At 40.7% G+C, this 19,558-nt stretch overlaps 1 protein-coding gene across 1 annotated transcript in view; it reads left to right on the top strand.

The window, feature by feature from the left end:
• The window catches only part of LIFR (LIF receptor subunit alpha), a 57,564-nt gene that overhangs the window by 29,688 nt on the left and 8,318 nt on the right, over positions 1 to 19,558 (top strand). Inside the window, exons 12-17 of the mRNA XM_024754651.1 lie at positions 7,653 to 7,866; positions 10,105 to 10,284; positions 12,296 to 12,397; positions 12,975 to 13,142; positions 17,101 to 17,262; positions 18,422 to 18,515. Of these exons, the coding sequence (XP_024610419.1) occupies positions 7,653 to 7,866; positions 10,105 to 10,284; positions 12,296 to 12,397; positions 12,975 to 13,142; positions 17,101 to 17,262; positions 18,422 to 18,515 (920 nt within the window). The remainder of the gene's footprint in view (positions 1 to 7,652; positions 7,867 to 10,104; positions 10,285 to 12,295; positions 12,398 to 12,974; positions 13,143 to 17,100; positions 17,263 to 18,421; positions 18,516 to 19,558) is intronic.

Below are 19,558 nucleotides of genomic sequence, written 5' to 3'. Positions count from 1 at the left end.
TATTTTAAAAAGCAGTTTAGCTATATAAATAAAGAAGTTTGAATGTGTGGGAGACCTTCAAGATGGTGGAGGAGTAAGACCTGGAGATCACCTTCCTCCCCACAAATACATCAGAAATACATCTACACATGGAACAACTCCTACAGAACACCTACTGAACACTGGCAGAAGACCTCAGACTTCCCAAAAGGCAAGAAACTCCCCACGTACCTGGGAAGGGCAAAAGAAAAAAAGAAAAAACAGAGACAAAAGAATAGGGATGGGACCTGCACCTCTAGGAGGGAGCTGTGAAGGAGGAAGAGTTTCCACACACTAGGAAGCCCCTTCACTGGCGGAGACAGGGGGTGGCGGGGGGGAAGCTTCGGAGCCACAGAGGAGAGCGCAGCAATGGGGGTGCAGAGGACAAAGAGGTGAGATTCCCACACGGAGGATCGGTGCCGAACAGCCTGAGAGGCTTGTCTGCTCACCCGCTGGGGTGGGCGGGGCTGGGAACTGAGGCTCGGGCTTCGGAGGTCAGACCCCAGGGATAGGACTGGGGTTGGCTGCGTGAACACAGCCTGAAGGGGGCTAGTATACCACAGCTAGCCAGGAGGAAGTATGGGATAAAGTCTGGAAATGCCTAAGAGACAAGAGACCATTGTTTTGGGGTGGACAAGGAGAGGGGATTCAGAGCACCGCCTAAACGAGCTCCAGAGACGGGCATGAGCCGCGGCTATCAACGTGGACAACAGAGACGGGCATGAGACGCTAAGGCTGCTGCTGCCGCCACCAAGAAGCATGTGAGTGGCGAGCACAGGTCACTCTCCACACCTCCCTTCCGGGGAGCCTGTGCAGCCCGCCACTGCCAGGGTCCCATGATCCAGGGACAACTTCCCCGGGAGAATACACAGTGCGCCTCAGACTGGTGCAACATCAGGCAGGCCTCTGCCGCTGCAGGCTCGCCCCGCATTCCGTACCCCTCCCTCCCTTAAGCCTGAGTGAGCCAGAGCCCCCTAATCAGCTGCTACTTTAACCTCGACCTGTCTGAGCTAAGAACAGATGCCCTCAGGTGACCTACACGCAGAGGCGGGGCCAAGTCTAAAGCTGAACCCCAGGAGCTGTGTGAAAAAAGAAGACGAAGGGAAATCTCTCCCAGTAGTCTCAGGAGCAGAGGAGTAAACCTCCACAATCAACTTGATGTACCTGCGTCTGTGGGATACCTGAATAGTCAACGAATCATCGCAAAGTTGAGGCAGTGGCCTTCGGGAGAAATTGTAGACTTGGGGTTTGCTTTCTGCATCTAATTTGTTTCTGGTTTTATGTTTATCTTAGTTTAGTATTTAGAGTTTATTATTATTGGTAGATTTGTTTATTGATTTGGTTGCTCTCTTCCTTTTTTTTTTATATAGATACATATATTTTTTCCCTTTTTTCTTTTTGTGAGTGTGTATGTGTATGCTTCTTTGTGTGAATTTGTCTGTATAGCTTTGCTTTTACCATTTGTCCTAGGGGTGTGTCTGTCCGTTTTTTTTGTTTTCTTTGTTTTTGTATAGTTTCTAGCACTTATTATCATTGATGGATTTGTTTTTGGGTTTGGTTGCTCCCTTCTTCCTTTCTTTTTATTTCTTTATTACTTTTAATTATTTGATTAATTAAGTTATTTATTTATACATTTATTTATTTATTTTTGGCTGCATTGGGTCTTTCTTTCTGTGCGTGGGCTTATCCCTAGTTGTGGCGAGGGGGGGCTACTCTTTGTTGCTGTGCGCAGGCTTCTCATTGCAGTGGCTTCTCTTCTTGTGGAGCACGGGCTCTAGGCACGCAGGCTTCAGTAGCTGTGGCTCTCAGGCTCTGGAGTGCAGGTTCAGAAGTTGTGGCGCACGGGCTTAGGTGCTCCATGGCATGTGGGATCTTCCTGGACCAGGGCTCGACCCTGTGTCCCCTGCATTGGCACGTGGATTATCAACCACTGCGCCACCAGGGAAGCCCAATTTTGGTTATTTTTAATAATTTTTTTTATTTTGTATTTTAATAACTTTATTTTATTTTTTTCTGTCTTTTTCTTCTCCCTTTTCTTCTGAGCTATGTGGCTGACAGGGTCTTGGTGCTCAGGCCGGATGTCAGGCCTGAGCCTCTGAGGTGGGAGAGCCGAGTTCAGGACGTTGGTCCACCAAGACCTCCCAGCTCCATGTAATACCAAACGGTGAAAGCTCTCCCAGAGATCTCCATCTCAACACTAAGACCCAGCTCCACTCAACGACCAGCAAGCTACAGTGCTGGACACCCTGTGCCAAACAACTAGCAAGACAGGAACACAACCCCACCCATTAGCAGAGAGGCTGCCTAAAATCATAATAAGGTCACAGACACCCCAGAACACACCACTGGACGTGGTCCTGCACATCAGAAAGACAAGATCCAGCCTCATCCCCCAGAACACTGGCACTAGTCCCCTCCACCAGGAAGCCTACACAACCTACTGAACCAACCTTATCCAATGGAGGCAGACAGCAAAAACAACGGGAACTGCGAACCTGCAGCCTGCGAAAAGGAGACCCCAAACACAGTAAGTTAAGCAAAATGAGAAGACAGAGAAATACACAGCAGATGAAGGAGCAAGGTAAATACCCACCAGACCAAACAAATGAAGGGAAATAGGCAGTCTACCTGAAAAAGATTTCAGAGTAATGATAGTAAAGGTGATCCAAAATCGTGGAAATAGAATGGAGAAAACACAAGAAACGTTTCACAAGGACCTAGAAGAAGTAAAGAGCAAACAAACAATGATGAACAACACAATAGGCAAAGTTAAAAGTTCTCTAGAAGGAATCAATAGCAGAATAACTGAGGCAGAACAAGGGATAAGTGACTGGAAGATAAAATAGTGGAAATAACTACCACAGAGCAGAATAAAGAAAAAAGAACGAAAAGAATTGAGGACGGTCTCAGAGACCTCTGGGACAACATTAAATGCACCAACATTTGAACTGTAGGGGTCCCAGAAGAAGAAGAGAAAAAGGGACTGAGAAAATATTTGAAGAGATTATAGCTGAAAACTTCCCTAATATGGGAAGGGAAATAGTCATCAAGTCCAGGAAGTGCAGAGAGTCCCATACAGGATAAATCCAAGGAGAAACATGCCAAGACACATATTAATCAAACTATCAAAAGTTAAATACAAAGAAAAAATATTAAAAGCATCAGGGAAAAGCAACAAATAACATACAAGGGAATCCGCATAAGGTTAACAGCTGATCTTTCAGCAGAAACTCTCCAAACCAGAAGGCATTGGCAGGACATATTTAAAGTGATGAAAGGGAAAAACCTACAACCAAGATTACTCTACCCAGCAAGGATCTCATTCAGATTTGACGGAGAAATTAAGAGCTTTAGAGATAAGCAAAAGCTAAGAGAATTCAGCACCACCAAACCAGCTTTAAAACAAATGCTAAAAGAAATTCTCGAGTCAGGAAACACAAGAGAAGGAAATAACTTAAAATTACAAACCTAAAACAATTAACAGAATGGTAATAGGAACATACATATCGATAACTACCTTAAATGTAAATGGATTAAATGCTGCAACCAAAAGACATAGCCTGGCTGAATGGATACAAAAACAAGACCCGTATATGTGCTGTCCACAAGAGACCCACTTCAGACCTAGGGACACGTACAGACTGAAAGTGAGGAGATGGAAAAAGATATTCCATGCAAATGGAAATCAAAGGAAAGCTGGAGTAGCAATTCTCATATCAGACAAAATAGACTTTAAAATAAAGACTATTAGAAGAGACAAAGAAGGACATTACATAATGATCAAGGGATCGATCCAAGAAGAAGATATAACAATTGTAAATATTTATGCACCCATCCTAGGAGTACCTCAATACATAAGGCAAATCCTAACAGCCATAAAAGAGGAAATCGACAGTAACAAAATCATAGTAGGGGACTTTAACACCCCACTTTCACCAATGGACAGATCATCCAAAATGAAAATAAAAAAGGAAACACAAGCTTTAAGTGATACATTAAAAAAGATGGGCTTAATTGACATTTATAGGACATTCCATCCAAAAACAACAGAATACACTTTCTTCTCAAGTGCTTATGGAACATTCTCCAGGATAGATCATATCTTGGGTCACAAATGAAGCCTTGGTAAATTTCAGAAAATTGAAATCTTATCAAGTATCTTTTCCAGCCACAACACTATAAGACTACATGTCAATTACAGGAAAGAATCTTTAAAAAATACAAATACATGGAGGCTAAACAATACACTACTAAATAACCAAGGATCACTGAAGAAACCAGAGGAACTCAAAAAATACCTAGAAACAAATGACAATGAAAACATGACAACCCAAGTCCTATGGGATGCAGCAAAAGCAGTTCTGAGAGGGAAGTTTATAGCAATACAATCCTGCCTCAAGAAACAAGAAACATCTCAAATAAACAACTAACCTTACACCTAAAGCAATTCGAGACAGAAGAACAAAGAAACCTCAAAGTTAGCAGAAGGAAAGAAATCATAAAGATCATATCAGAAATAAATGAAAAAGAAATGAAGAAAACAGTAGCAAAGATCAATAAAATTAAAAGCTGGCTCTTTGAGAAGATAAACAAAATTGATAAACTATTAGCCAGACTCATCAAGCAAAAAAGGGAGAAGACTCAAATCAACAAAATTAGAAATGAAAAAGGAGAAGTAACAACTGACACTGCAGAAATACAAAGGGTCATGAGAGATTACTACAAGCAACTCTATGCCAGTAAAATGGACAACCTGGAAGAAATGGAAAAATTCTTTGGAAAGCCCAACCTTCTGAGACTAAACCAGGAAGAAATAGAAAATATGGGGTAGTGAAAGGCCTGCGCACCACCACTGCCGCTGCTAGCCACAACTAGAGAAAGCCCTTGCACAGAAACGAAGACCCAACACAGCCAAAACTAAATAAATAAATAAAAGCAGTTTCTTTAAAAAAAGAAAATATGAACACAAGAAACACAAGCACTGAAATTGAAAATGTGATTAAAAATCTTCCAGCAGACAAAAGCCCAGGACCAGATGGCTTCAGGGGCGAATTCTATCACACATTTAGAGAAGAGCTAACACCTGTCCTTCTCAAACTCTTCCAAAATATTGCAGAGGGAGGAACACTCCCAAACTCATTCTACAAGGCCACCATCACTCTGATACCAAAACCAGACAAAGATGTCACAAATAAAGAAAATGACAGGCCAATATCACTGATGAACTTCGATGCAAAAATCCTCAACAAAATACTAGCAAACAGAATCCAACAGCACATTAAAAGGATCATACACCATGATCAAGTGGGTTTCATCCCAGGAGTGCAAGGATTCAAAGCAGTCTACAGATTCATTGCAATCCCTATCAAACTACCTAGGGCATTTTTCACAGAACCAGAACAAAAAACTTCACAATTTGTGTGGAAACACAAATGACCCCGAATAGCCAAAACAATGTTGAGAAAGAAAAAACGGAGCTGAGGAATCAGGCTCCCTGACTTCAGGCTATACTACAAAGGTACAGTAATCAAGAGAGTGTGGCATTGGCACAAAAACAGAAATATAGATCAATGGAACAGGATAGAAAGCCCAGAGATAAACCCAAACACATATGGTCACTTTATTTTTGATAAAGGAGGCAAGAACATACAATGGAGAAAAGACAGCCTCTTCAATAAGTGGTGCTGGGAAAACTTGACCAGCTACATGTAAAAGAATGAAATTAGAACACTCCCTAACGCCATACACAAAAATAAACTCAAAATGGATTAAAGACCTAAATGTAAGTCCAGAGACTATAAAACTCTTAGAAGAAAACATAGGCAGAACACTCTATGACATAATCACAGCAAGATCCTTTTTGACCCACCTCCTAGAGACATGGAAATTAAAACAAAAATGAACAAATGGGACCTAATGAAACTTAAAAGCTTTTGCACAGCAAAGGAAACCATAAACAAGATGTAAAGACAACCCTCAGAATGGGAGAAAATATTTGCAAATGAAGCAACTGACAAAAGATTAATCTCCAAAATTTACAGGCAGCTCATGCAGCTCAATATCAAAAAAACAAACAACCCAATCCAAAACTGGGCAGAAGACCTAAATAGACATTTCTCCAAAGAAGATATACAGATTGCCAACAAACACATGAAAGGATGCTCCACATCAATAATTATTAGAGAAATGCAAATCAAAACTACAATGAGGTGTTACCTCACACCAGTCGGAATGGCCGTCATCAGAAAATCTACAAACAATAAATGCTGGAGAGGGTGTGGAGAAAAGGGAACCCTCTTGCACTGTTGGTAGGAATGTAAATTGATACAGCCACTATGGAGAACAGTATGGAGGTTCCTTAAAAAACTAAAAATAGAACTACCATGTTACCCAGCAATCCCATTGCTAGGCATGTACCCTAGCAATGGTAGCTCTGTTTACCATAGCCAGGACATGGAAGCAACCTAAGTGTCCATTGACAGATGAATAGATAAAGAAGATGTGGCACATATATACAACGGAGTATTACTAAGCCATAAAAAGAAATGAAATTGAGTTATTTGTAGTGAGGTGGATGGACCTAGAGTCTGTTATCCAGAGTGAAGTAAGTCAGAAAGAGAAGAACAAATACCATATGCAAACACATCTGTATGGAATCTTAGAAAAAAAATAATGTTTCTGAACAACCTAGGGGCAGGAGAGGAATAAAGACACAGACGTTGAGAATGGACTTGAGGACATGGGGAAGGGTAAGCTGGGACGAAGTGAGAGAGTGGCATGGACATATATACACTACCAAACCTAAAATAGATAGCTAGTGGGAAGCAGCTGCATTAAAAAAAAAAAAAAAAAAAAAAAAAAAAAAAAAAAAAAAAAAAAAAAATTAATCCTAGTCATGAAAAAAATATGTTGCACCAAAAGATTCATCTTAGTATTGTGAATAATTGGGAACAACTTAAATTTCACTTATTTAAGGAATATTCAAGTAAAGTGATAAAAATGATACATGAAATATAAAGCTATTAAAATGTATATAACTGTATTATGGACAAATTTTTATTATAGAAGAGCAAAAAATGTAAATTGTATAGTATGATTGAAACAATTTTAATAAAAATCTCCATCTAGGAAAACAACTTGAAGGAAATATCACAAGGTAAGTGTATTTAAGAGATGGGAATATGGGAGATTTTTCTTGCTTTCTTCCAACTTTTTAGTATTTTCCACGTTTTCTGTAATGAGCAAGTACTCCTTTAAAATGAGAAAGCAAAAACTGTTTAAAAAAACATGATGCCATACTTTTTAATATTTTATTTTTTAAGTAGAGGAATGTTGCTCATCACTCCTTTTGGTTTAGTTCTGAAAAATATGAGGCTAAATATTTTGTTACTTAATTTTTATATTTCTATGTGCTCTTCCTGCTTACAGCAAGTGTAGTGTTTCTTCAGAATCACTTTCCTGATTTATCTCAGTGGATTTTAAATCTGTGTTGTGCACTGTTAACGACTTCATCTTTTCTAACATTACTTTGTTAAGATTAGCAGAGTGTCCAGTTTGGACTCGATGGCCTTGCCTTGTCACATAATCACTCCTCGCAGGTTTTTATAACAGAATTTATTTTTCTGTTTCTGTAGCCTTTACCCATTAATGAAGCTAATGGAAAAATACTCTCCTATAATGTATCATGTTCGTCCGACGAGGAAACACAATCCCTTTCTGAAATTCCTGATCCTCAACATAAGGCAGAAATACAACTTGATAAAAGTGACTACATCATCAGTGTGGTGGCAAAAAATTCTGTGGGCTCATCGCCACCTTCTAAAATAGCTAGTATGGAAATTCCAAATGGTGAGTACTTAAGATAAAAGTAGTATATAAGAACAAGAAATTAAGGTGCAACGTTTGGAAGGTGTTGCTTGCTCTCATAAATGTCAGCTTTCTTCTGATATACCCTGCTGCTGCTGATGTGTAAGGAGGAACAGGCAGATTAATGTCACGTATTGACGTTGAGAGGCAGCAGTCATTAATATTGACTTGAAGCGTCTACACGGATGGATAAAGTATTACTAAACCCAGTTACTTTAACACGTAATGTTGTAGAGTTATGGTAGTGGACATTACTCTTAGAAATATCTTAACAGTTTATTCAGACACCATTTTCACATATCTCCCCAAGACCATGACAGTTGATACTTAGCCAGCTGGGCTATTTTCAAACTGTGAGGCAGGAACAAATACTCATTTTAAATGGCAGCTCTGTTGATAAGGCATTCTTTATTAATAGGAATCCTTTACTGATAAGAAATTCTTCTTAAAGTCTAAATTAGATCTTCAGTGTAAGCTTTAAGAAAACAACTGCAGTGTGATTTTAAAATTCCTTAGTGCCCCCCTGTAAATTTGATGGATTACCAGTGACTAGTCCATTCCTCCTTAGCTGCCTTGACAGCTTTTTGAGTCACAAGTTTTCAGCGGCCACTCCTGCCTCTTCTAGTTAACTCCTCTTCTGAGTCATTCCCTGGTCCCCCTTGCTATCCCACACTAATATGGGAGCACCTTTCTATGACTACCCACTCGGAGAGGCAGAAAAATTGGTCCAGTTTGGGTCCTAAGTACCTTTCCAGTTCTTGCTTGAGGCAGTGTCTTACTGCTTGTTATGTAACTGGTTCTTCATTTCAGTCAGTTGTGGGCACATCAGAAGGAAGGAATTGGGGACACACCGTACATTCTGAGACACACAATATCGTCCAGAGCCCAGATAGCAGTGCATACCATAGAAGAGAGGTCTGCAGGTAGTGGTATGGAGTCAAAAGAAAGAAAAGGGAGAGAGATGTGAACGCCCATAGCAAGATAACCTGCTGATTTAAATTAGGTATTTAATGGCTCTCACTGTGTTATCTTTTAATTCAAGAGCTATATTCCTACCTTTTCTGTGTGTCCATCAGGACACAGTAATTTACAGAACTAACAATGGTCTGGCTATCAGCTTCCAGACAGTTACTGCAGCTTGGAACAAATCATTGTGCCTTGAGGATTTCCCGACTCAGAGGCCTTGCAGCCTCAGCGCAGGTTACCTTGTGGATTTTTAGTCACATTGAGTCAAGAAGCTGTCATATCCGAAGTCTTCTGTATTCCCAGCCAAGCTGTGGTCTTGTGTCTAGTAGTAGTTGCTTATGAATGCAAATTTTGTTCAAAAAACCTTTCCATGGCTTTTTACTGAACCCTTAAATATACATCAGTTAGAGAAATTACTTCTTTCCCCTATTTCTTGGAAAATTTCCCTCTCCCGTTGGCCACGCTGTCCTAACCCATGCTAATTCCTCACCCCCAACCTTGGGCCTCCCTTATTGCCTAGGCTGAGATCTGGCAGGATGAGGAAACCAAACCTCAGCATGGCCCCCTTCTGCCAGCCTCTGCACCTCACCCATCCGTGCTCGCGGATGCTTTCCCCTCTCTGCCCACACCGACCATCCCATCCCACCTCACCCCACAGCATTTCATCACTGTCGTGTCTCCACAATGCCTTCAGCCCACCCATGGGGTAGCAGTCTCCCTTAAAAGGAAGAGAGGGGCTGGCCCACCCACTCATTCACTGCATGGCATCGTGCTCCTGCTTTGCATGGCCTGTGCTCAGGGCTGGAGTTGCAGGCACAAGCCCCCGTCTGCTCTCGTGGAGCTCACACCCACAGTGGATGAGGAGACAGGGGATTCTGACACCCACACGTGTTCTTCACCAGCCTCACGCCGGCTTCTACCCCCGCCCCCGAGCTGCCATGCTGTATTCCCTCTGCCCCATCCTTCGTGGCTCTTGATCCTCGTGTCCCGGCCCAGTTATGTCACTGCCTGATCCTAAGTGCTTTTTCATTGTTTTTTTTCCAGCTGCTGAGTTAATATATATGCACAGGTAATTGCCCTAGTTAAAACGAAAACAACAGAGCAGCACTCCTAAACTTTGCTAAAGGTTTATCTAGTTTAGCACTATTTTGCAATGTCTGCACGGTAAAGTGATTTTTATAACTCTTGCCCATTTTCATGAGATTTACCTTAAAACATTATTTTTAACACGTAAAATATCCTTCTTTCTTGAAGATGATCTCAAAATAGAGCAGGCTGTTGGAATGGGAAATGGGATTCTGCTCACTTGGAATTATGACCCCAACGTGACTTGTGACTATGTAATTAAATGGTGTAACTCATCTCGGTCTGAACCCTGCCTCATGGACTGGAAAAAAGTCCCTTCAAACAGCACTGAAACTGTAATAGAATCTGGTGAGTGTCTCGCAATTAAAGTTCTTTAAAGATATTTTGAAAATTTACTTTTTATTGGAGTAACGTTGGTTTATAACATTTTGTAAGTTTTATGTGTACACCATTATGTTTTTACTTCCGTATACACTACAGCGTGCTCCCTACCAAAAAAAAAAATTTTAAAAAGAGCAACATATGGAGTGACTGGTTGCAATGCAGTGACTGTTCCCCTCACCACTGGGCTGGGTGTGGATTGGTTTAACTTTTCTGGAAGGCAGTTTGTGGCAGTATGTGTGTGAAACGACTCGTAGGCTTTGATCTAGTCATTACTTGTCTAGGAGTTTATTCTAAGAAATAATCTGAGAGCAGCACAGATTTACAACTGAGTGTTCAACACAGCATTATTTATAATTGTAATGATGTCACTCACCATCCTTTTGCCCTTGTTTGCCCAGGGCCCAGGTTACTGAGCAAAAAGGACTTGAGAATAATCAGAATGGACTGGGGCAGGGTGGAGTGATGTGAAGAGGTGTCTCTTTAGATGGAATATCTGGGATGTGAGTTTAAGCTGAGACCTGTAGGATGAAAAGGAAGACTTTTGATGCTGAGGCAGGTGAACAAAGGCCCTGTAGTGGCTCAGAAGACAAAGGCTCCGAGAAGTTGGGTAACTTGCCCAAGGTCACAAAACTAGTATGTGATCACACCAGGATTTAACTTTAAAGCAATTCAGAGCTTTAAGTGGCTGCTAGGACAGGGTGTGGACAAAACCTGGACGTTTCCTGTTCCTTTCTTATTCAGCCACCCACTCTTTCAACTGTCCTCTCTCTTACGATCTCAGAACACATTCCTGATGCTCTAACCCCTCAGGCTCTTTTTCTTTTTCAGGCGGAAGAACCCTATAGAATTTTGGTATGCATAATCATAATATAAAACTAGGTGCAGGTTTACTAGCACACATGTGGTGTAAAATCAGAACCTCAAGTATACTTGTCCCCCCAGCAGAAGTCGCAGAGTGATTTTAGAGGTAACCATCTCCCTTTCGAGCCTGAAGACCACTGGTGTTCTGAATCCAGGACCAAGGGCTTTAGCCACACTAGAATAATTGTATTCCACAAATTAAATGCAGTCCCATAGGCTGCCATCCCCCCGGCAGTGTCTTTCTCCTTGATCACTGCAGGTGAGCTACTAAGTACCCTTCAAGGCTCTGTTCAAACATCACTTCCTGGTGGCTTTTTCTGATCTTCTTAGGCTCACTTGGTCCCTCATTGAAGGGGCCACAGGCTCTGTGATAGATCCCTCTAGTCTAACAGAGTCTTACGGTTACCCCTCCTCATCTGTCCTGCCACCTCTCTGCCAACTGCTCCAGGCCAGGGGCCTTGTTATACATCCACCTCTGTGGTCCTAACACTTTACACGTTGCATTGTATCGAGGATGCGTTTAAAAGTGATTAACTTGGATCGAAGTTAAGGTGCTTCTCTTCTGTGTCTTGTGGAGTTAAGTCAGGGGCACTAAATGCTGATGCTGTAAAGAGGAATAGACTCTATGGCCCATTTCCTTGAACGCTGAAGTGTCCAACCAGAGTGGACATTTTAGTACCTGCTTCTTGGAACAAGGGAAGAGCAGTGGGTTCTTTCCAACCCACAGATAACACTAGTTAGGGAAGGACTTTTTCAGAGGCATGACATGGGCCTGGGATTGGTTAGAAAACTGACCCTAGACCAAATCTGGGAAGAAGTTGTCATTGCTTAATTTGAAGGAACAAAACAAAAACCTTGATTACCATTTTTGCCCTTCAAGGTGATGTCATGTTATAATACTAAGCTTTTCATTACAACAGAAGTGAGTTTAATTTTTATTGAGTCAGTTTTCACTCTGAATATTTGCCAACTTTGAAAATATGGATTTTCTGTAACCTTTTTAAAATTAGTTTTGGAAATTTCAAAGTGAGTTATTATAAATTTGATATTTCTAAAATAGGTATTCATAGTAATATGTACTTAGGAACGTTTACTGGTTGTGTTCATCTTATAGATCAGTTTCGACCAGGTGTAAGATACAATTTTTTCGTGTACGGGTGCAGAAATCAAGGATATCAATTACTACGTTCTATAATTGGATATGTAGAAGAATTGGGTAAGTTAAATGGGTAAGTTTTCTTAGAGTTCAAGGTAATATGAGAAATTATAAAACAACATCAGTTTTCAGATTGAATTCTAAAAATAGGTTGAATTGAGATGTTTATTAGTACAAGGAAGAAAAATAATTTGTATGATAACTGTAAAATTATAATTACTTATTTTTCATTTGTTTAATGTTTATGTTTCATAATTTTACTGTTGTCATTAAGAAAATTAAATCTTAATTTGGACGTCAAAAATATTTAATTTACACTTACACAAAGTTTTAAGACTATTAACTTATTCAAGACTATCAGTAAGGAGGGGAAGTGTGAGTAAAGCCTATTCTAGTAGTCATTTAAGATTTTGCATAGGTTACCTCCCTAGATATGTTTTATGTGTGAAAGTTGTAAGTTCTGCCTTTGTATCTTCACAGCAAAAGTGCTTGTGATAATATCTGTGAAAGTTTATGATTAAATAAAGTTCTGATTACAAGTTTAGCTATTTTTGAGGCTAGAAGTCTCATTAAACCTTAATGTCTTGCTCTGTATTAGTAAACCCTCCTTTAGCTATTGACTTTTTTCCTTTTACAGCTCCAGTTGTTGCACCAAATTTTACTGTTGAGGATACGTCTGCAGATTCGATATTAGTGAAATGGGAAGAAATTCCTGTGGAAGAGCTTAGAGGCTTTTTAAGAGGGTACTTATTTTACTTTGAAAAAGGAGAGAGAGACACATCTAAGATGAGGGTTTTGGAATCGGGTAAGTAAATTACTGGAATAAGTATACTGTTTCTTAGAAGTTCTTTATTAACTACAAAAAAAAAAAATAGGAGGAAAGAAAAAAAAGAAGTAAAGAAGCTACTGAGTAGTTTATTCAGACTTCCAGAATGTTCTGAAAAATAAGGAAGGGAAAATGCAGTCATTTGATGAATATGAGATTTTTAAGATTTTATTATGTGATCAGTGGCATGTAGTCTTTCAGAAACCATTTAAATCATTTATTCTGAGGCCTTTGATTGTGAGCCCCACAGGACAGAGAGCATCTCTCTAATCTTGCATGATCTATAACATAGCATCTTATGAAGGTTACTTTTAAAAAAAAAAAAAGAGGTCTGGGCTTCCCTGGTGGCCCAGTGGTTGAGAGTCCGCCTGCCGATGCAGGGGACACGGGTTCATACCCCGGTCCGGGAAGATCCCACATGTCGCAGAGTGGCTGGGCCCATGAGCCATGGCCGCTGAGCCTGCGCGTCCAGAACCTGTTCCCAAAAAAAAAAAAAAAAAAAAAAAAGGTCTTCCTGTACTTACACTAATGGGGGAGAAAACTCAGGAACCTAAAGAATGGCTTCAGAGTCTCCTTTTATCTGACAAAGAGCCATCCACACAGTTAGCCACGACCTTAATGAGCTACGAAACTTAATTGATTTGATTGGGGATGTGTGTATCTATTAAATCTTAAAAAGTACAGTTAGTCCTTGACAAGTGGTAAGTGTATGTCCACAGACCTTTGAGAATCCTCAAATTTACAAATACAGAAATGTTTGTGCAGACTTTGGGCTTTAAACCCTAAATTACATTTCTGTTGGAAGCCAGATGATTTTTATTCATGGCTGAACAACACAAGCGTATCATCTCTTCGATTTGAAAGCTTTTATTTTCCTTAATGACCTTTCCTTGGAAAGAAACCATTTTAATTATAATATTTAATGCCTGACAAGTAGAGAACAACGCCACAGGGAGATGCTGACCAACTGGGCATTAGCTTAGTCACGTCCCGAGAGCAGCTGCGTAAACATGAGCCTCCCACAGACCACTAAGTTCTGCATTCCCTGAACCTTCAAAGTTGAGGGAAACCCTAAATATCAGATTCTGCAAACATCCAGACTCTAGTGTCATTTCCCTCAGGTGCTCAGAAATTTTACACTTGAACCAGTTCAAATTCTAACATGTAGACTTCTAGTTAGGGTGGATTGGTCACTAAAAATTAGAGCAAAATAGAGAAAAAAAAACAACAATGCATAAAGCCACAGAGAACTGGAGAGGCACAAAAGAGGATTTGGAAACGCCGGGTGTGGAAGTGGGCCGAGTGGCCTAGAGGAGTGGGGGGCGGGGCAGTCTAGGTGGACCGTTGGGCATCAGTGAGAAGTAATTTGGTTCTTTCTGCAGCACCAGAAGTGGAGGCCAATGGTTAGGATGAATCTGGGCTGAACAGCGGGAGTTGATTGTAAGTCTGTAAGGAGCAGTTAGAACCCCCAAGTCCTACACCAGCTTCATGTAGCTCATGTGAGTGCTCTCTCCCCTGCATGAGAACAAGAGGTTTATTCTGGACCAGAGAGCTTCCAGACAAGGGACACTGTAGCAAACCCTGTGACTCTCCCTCTTCCTCCTTCCCACCTGCTTCATAGGACATCTTCAGCTAGGCCTGTTTTCTGGGCAGGAGATGAGAGGATTAGAGTAAGTGGTTCCTGAGGAAAGACATAAAAGGTGCTGATATTTGGGGGGTTATCCCAATGAAAAGCCAGGAACCCACCTGGTCATTCCTCATCCATGATATAAGTGAAGCCCACCCCCCAGTAAGCCCCACCTATGTACAGCAGGCTTCCAGTGAGCCTTTTAGTGGCTCACTCTCGAACATGACGAACAACCAGGGATAACCAGATGATTGACAAAGCTTCTAACCTGAAAGACAGACACCAGGAGAAACCAGAGGAAATGGATGCAATGTGGGAAAACAGAGAAATTTAAAACAAAACTATCCTTGGATAGTTGACGTATACTGTATTTATTGAAAAGACATGATGTTATAAAAAGGAACAAACAGAAGACAGTTAAGAATTCCTCAGAATTAAAAATGTGATCAAAGAAATTTTTAAGGAATTAAATGCAAGTGGAGAAATTAAATGAAAAATGGGGAAATTCTTCTGAAAATGAGACAAAGGCAAAGAAGAAGACTTGGAGGTAAAAGATTAGAAAGTTGGAGTTTGAGTCAAAGACCTGCACTGTCCTCCTTTATAAGAGTTCTGTTAAGAGAGAAGAGTGGAATGGAGAGAGGGAAATTATCAAAGTAATAGCACAAGAAAAAAATGTCCCAAAACGGAAAGACCTCAGTATATACAGTAAAAGGTGCCATTAAACACACAGTAAAATAAAGAGAGAAAAAGATCTATTCTGAAGTATGTCACCATGAATTTTCAGAGCCCCTGATATATAGAGAAAAAATCCTAGAAACAATCAGAAAAGCATCTCTTGTGCAAGGATCAAGAATAAGAATGGTAGCAGGCCTCTCAACAGTGTACCAGATACTAGAAGATATCACAGCTACATCTTCAAAGTACTGAGTGAAAATTATTTTCAACCTTAAATTCTGTACTCAGCCAATCTATCTACAGATACAGTAGTATCCGTGCTACTATCTATGAGTGTAGAATGAAGACATCTTTAGATATGGAAGGCTGCACATATTACTTCCCCCGTGTATCCCTTCTCCAGAAGCTCCTAGAAGAGTGTGTGTCAATACGAGGAAATAGTGGGGCAGGGAGTTCTAGGATGAGAGCACCTAGAAGACTTCCAGTCCAGAGCAGACGCCCCAGGAAGCAGCCTGGGGGGAGTGGGCAGCAGCTGGGGGAAGCAGCGGCCCTGGGATGTTGTTGTTTGGGACCACGTGGAAACTTGTATGGAATATTCATTGGAGGGTGTTGGACGAATCAGTAATTGGTACATTAAGCAAATAAGGAAGAAAAGCAGTTATAACAACAGAAACATAAGAAAGGAAACATGATCGTACCAAGCAGTTTGTCTTAGTAGTAATTTGTATTTATATGACCATTACAGTGTGAACACTGAAGTTACCAAATTTTTTGATGTTTCTCTATGAATGATGTGGGCTTGAGGGGAGAAGGGGTAGTGGTTGTGTGTTAGAGCTAATGTCTAATATTTAAAAATCAAGCACTGCCAATTTAAGTTTATTTCAAAATATGGAGGTCAGTACCCAAAGAGACCGGTAACTTGATTTTGAAGTGATTGTTCGTGGTGGGGAAAGATGCTGGCAGGAAACTGCTACTTTTTGTTTTTAGCCATATAGTACGATTTAGTTTTAAACTATTAAACTGCATTTTTTTGGTTAAAATTTAAAAAATAATTTAACAATTTAAACAATTCTCCACATTTCCTTTCAAAATGGTTCAAGGGCGTCCTCTCTAATCTCTCATTTGAGAACTCAGATGCACTGCCTCATTTCCTGCGTGGTTTGAAGCGATCTCTGTTGATTTATGATCTTGCTTCCTTGAGTTTCTCGCTTGACTCACAGGCATGATCAGCCCGAGTGACAGTGTCCCTGCCCCAGTGAGTTTTGGTTGTGGTGGGTTTTCATGCTCTTAGTAAAAGAAAGAGAAGAGACTTTTATTGATTGCCTGCTATAGGCCAGGTATTATTCTAGAGAATGTGCACGAAAACTTCACAGAGCCCTGAGAGCTAAGTCATGATATTCTATTTCATAGTTAGAGAAACTCAGGTTCAGAGGCGTTTAATAGGTACAGATAACATAGCTACTACCTGGCAGAGGTAGAACTTGAACATGGCTCTGGCTGGCTCCACGGGCCTTGGCCCTGGAGGCGACGAGCATTCAGACTCATTTAAAAAGGATGTGAATGTGACAGCTTTGAGTAACCATGTGATTAAGATGGTATAGAGATCAGTAATAATCTTCTTCACTTTAAAAATAGGTCGTTCTGACATAAAGGTTAAGAATATTACCGACATATCCCAGAAGACACTGAGAATTGCTGATCTTCAAGGTAAAACAAGTTACCATCTGGTCTTGCGAGCCTATACAGATGGAGGAATGGGGCCAGAGAAGAGCATGTTTGTGGTGACAAAGGAAAATTGTGAGTTAAATGTTGTCATCGAGTTGCTTTCCGAACTTAAGTGCATTGTGTTTCCAGTGATTTTTGTTTATATAGGAATGCCCCTTTTTAAAATTTCATATTTTGTTACACTTTTATAGTGGGTGGAGGGCAGTACTGAAAGGCCATGAGATATTCACATTTATTCTTACCAGTTACTGCCTAATGCGTAGTTAAGAAATTAATGAATTAATGGTACCTCTGAAGTCTAGAGTTCTAAATTCATGTTGAACTTATATAACGGTCAACTGGTTTAAAATTTTTTTTACCCGAAATATTCTGTGACTTTTGGCATATCCAGGGAAGAGTGTAAGAAATAGCCTTAAAAAAAAGCATAGGGCTTCCCTGGTGGCGCAGTGGTTGAGAGTCCGCCTGCCGATGCAGGGGACACGGGTTCGTGCTCCGGTGCGGGAAGATCCCACATGCCGCGGAGCAGCTGGGCCCGTGAGCCATGGCCGCTGGGCTTGCGCGTCCGGAGCCTGCGCTCCACAACAGGAGAGGTCACAACAGTGAGAGGCCCGCGTACCGTCAAAAGAAAAAACCAAAACAAAACAAAACAAAACAAAAAAAAGCATAAAGCACAACACTCATAAATTTGAGATGGAAAGTAGAGAAGAGTGATGGACTTGACTAGCTTGTCAACAGCAAAGAACTTTCATTTGATCACGGGCTTATTCTCTAGCCCTGGGCTGGAGTTCATACATGCCCTTAAATAAAGGACCATGTAGAGATGGTTCTCAGCTGGGGGTGATTTTGCCTCCTAGGGGACAGTTGGCAGTGTCTGGTGACAGTTTTGGTTGGTGCTACTGGTATCTGGTCATTAGAAGCCCAAGGATGCTGTTCAACTTCCTACAATGTATGTGACAGCCTCCTCCCTGCAAAGCACACAAGAAAGAAGTATCTGCCCTAAGATGTCAGTAGTGCCAAGGTAGAGAAACACTGCTCTGAAGAATTTAAGTGTTAGTATAAAAATTATTACAATACTTTTTAAGGTTATATTTTAATAGTTTTTCAGTTTCCCTGGAGCAGTTTGGATTTTTTCTTCAAATAATCTGCTGACTTAAATATCTTATAATGCGAATTTATTCTCTGGTTCATACTAAAAATGTTGATTTTAATATCTACAACATTCTCTTTTCAGCTGTGGCATTGATTATTGCCATTCTCATCCCAGTGGCAGTGGCTGTCATTGTCGGAGTGGTAACGAGTATCCTTTGCTATCGGAAACGAGAATGGTAATGATTTACCCTTGCTGTTTTGTTCTTAAGGGCATGATTATTTAGTTTATGTGTTAAAAAATAAGTACAACTTTTTGGTGGAAACAAGGTAGTAAAAAATATTTGTATTGGTCAGAATTAATATTGGAATTAACATTAGGCAAGAACATGGCACATTATTTAAAGGTTTTAAAATTTACAAAGTAAAAGTATAAATTTTTCCCTACCATATTTACTAATTAAAGTAATAGCAGTTGTGCTAAAAAAATATTTATAGGGATAAATAGGTCAATAGCTATATGCAAGATTAAATGTAGTCTAATGATTGAGGTATCACTTGTCCTGGTGACCTATTTAGAAAATCTGGTCATTTATTCAACAAATAAGAATGACCCCTCCCATGTGAAGGGGGACATAGTGGTGAACTAAAATAAGAATGGTCATTAGAATTATAGGATAGTGGGGAGGATGGACGTGAAACCCATAAGCATTTAATAAATATATGGGTACAGATTGTGAGTGGGTGCTAGGAAGGACACGGGCGGCATGAGGAGAATAGCGGGGAATCAGGTCACAGGAGGTGGTCAGGCTTCCCTGTGGACGTTCCACTGCAGCAGGGTCCCAAAGGGGAAGGAGAGGGAGAGAATGTACCAGGCAGAGAGAATTAGAATAGATTCTAGTTAGAATAGAATTAGAATAGATTTCTGTGAGGGCCCAGAAACTGGAAAGAGCTTGATCTTCTGGAGAAAGTGAGAAGTGTGTGTCCGGGAGCAGCGGAGGGAGTGGTGTGAGCTGAGCGAAGTGAGGTAGGGTAAGCGCGGGGCTCGAGAGAGAGTGCCTCCTGGTCAGCCAGCAGGAGGTGTCCTGGGCTGGGCTTGTGGCACCTGGCTATGTTCATGCACAGACTGTCCTCACTGGCCTTAAAAAGGCCGTCATTCATGATAAAGAAGAGAATGTACTCTAGCAATCCTGGCTTATAAATCAAAATAGTAACAGTTTAGAACCGTAGAATACCCTGTTTGGTAACCATATTCTCATTACCCAAAATCACCTTTTAAAAA

Source organism: Neophocaena asiaeorientalis, unplaced genomic scaffold (genome assembly GCF_003031525.2).
Source record: "Neophocaena asiaeorientalis asiaeorientalis breed wild unplaced genomic scaffold, Neophocaena_asiaeorientalis_V1.1 scaffold229, whole genome shotgun sequence".
Classification (NCBI taxonomy): domain Eukaryota; kingdom Metazoa; phylum Chordata; class Mammalia; order Artiodactyla; family Phocoenidae; genus Neophocaena; species Neophocaena asiaeorientalis.
The sequence above is the reverse complement of the archived record's forward strand: the minus strand, read 5'-3'. Positions and strand labels throughout refer to the sequence as shown.